This window comes from Galeopterus variegatus, unplaced genomic scaffold (genome assembly GCF_000696425.1).
Source record: "Galeopterus variegatus unplaced genomic scaffold, G_variegatus-3.0.2 Scaffold8964, whole genome shotgun sequence".
In the NCBI taxonomy this organism is placed as follows: Eukaryota; Metazoa; Chordata; class Mammalia; order Dermoptera; family Cynocephalidae; genus Galeopterus; species Galeopterus variegatus.
Genome location: NW_007735075.1, coordinates 30,183 through 30,896, shown reverse-complemented (window position 1 = coordinate 30,896; position 714 = coordinate 30,183). Strand labels below are relative to the sequence as shown.

Here is a 714-nt window from a genome sequence, read left to right as displayed (position 1 = left end):
AAAAGCAGACTGACTCTTTCCTTTTCTGTTTTAGAATCGGTTCCAAACAGTAAAGCCTGCCAGAATAAACAGACAAACTCTCAGGAACAACAATGCCCATTATGTTGGGGTAGGAGCTGCCAGGCTTTGATTATTGGCCAGACATTAACCCCTTTGGTGTCTTATGGGGGAAACGCCAAGTCTGAATCGAGACATTTCCATGATTTTATAGTCACTCATGATGTGAGATCAAACGATTTATAATAACTTATGCAAAAAAGGACTATTGGGAGAAGGACATGCAAGTAAAAAACCACATCTCCTTGTTTCCCGAATTCTGCTGTGACTCATCTGGCAAGTGGACATAGATGCCAGAACCTCTGCTTCTTCCTTTGCGGGCCTGCCTGGTTGAGGGTGCGAAGCACGCCGCTCTTGCCACCTGCCCCATCGGTGCCTCAGTGTCACAAGGAGGGTGGCCAATTCTGCACTCACAGAGGAAAACCTGTGGGTTCCTTGGGGCCACCACCTATAGTAAAACTGCTGGAAAAAAGAATCCCTGCAGACTGTTTTGTGATTCATTTCTTCCCCTTTCACATGTACCCCGTAGGTCGACAAACTGTATCCCATTTGGAGAACTCAGATAAATAGACAGTAATGTAATTTATAGTGGGAGGATTATAGTATGTGTATATATATTGGAAATATTGTCACGTGTATGTATATACAGTATGCTTT

At 43.7% G+C, this 714-nt stretch overlaps 1 protein-coding gene across 1 annotated transcript; it reads left to right on the top strand.

Moving 5' to 3' along the window:
• Nucleotides 1-306: 306 nt before the first annotated feature.
• LOC103608907 (chromosome unknown open reading frame, human C12orf79) lies at nucleotides 307-627 on the top strand (the record flags this gene model as incomplete). The annotated part of the gene is made up of 1 exon (XM_008593294.1): nucleotides 307-627. A coding segment is annotated over one exon (321 nt), but the record flags the coding sequence as incomplete, so codon positions are not given.
• Between the last annotated feature and the right edge of the window lie 87 nt (nucleotides 628-714).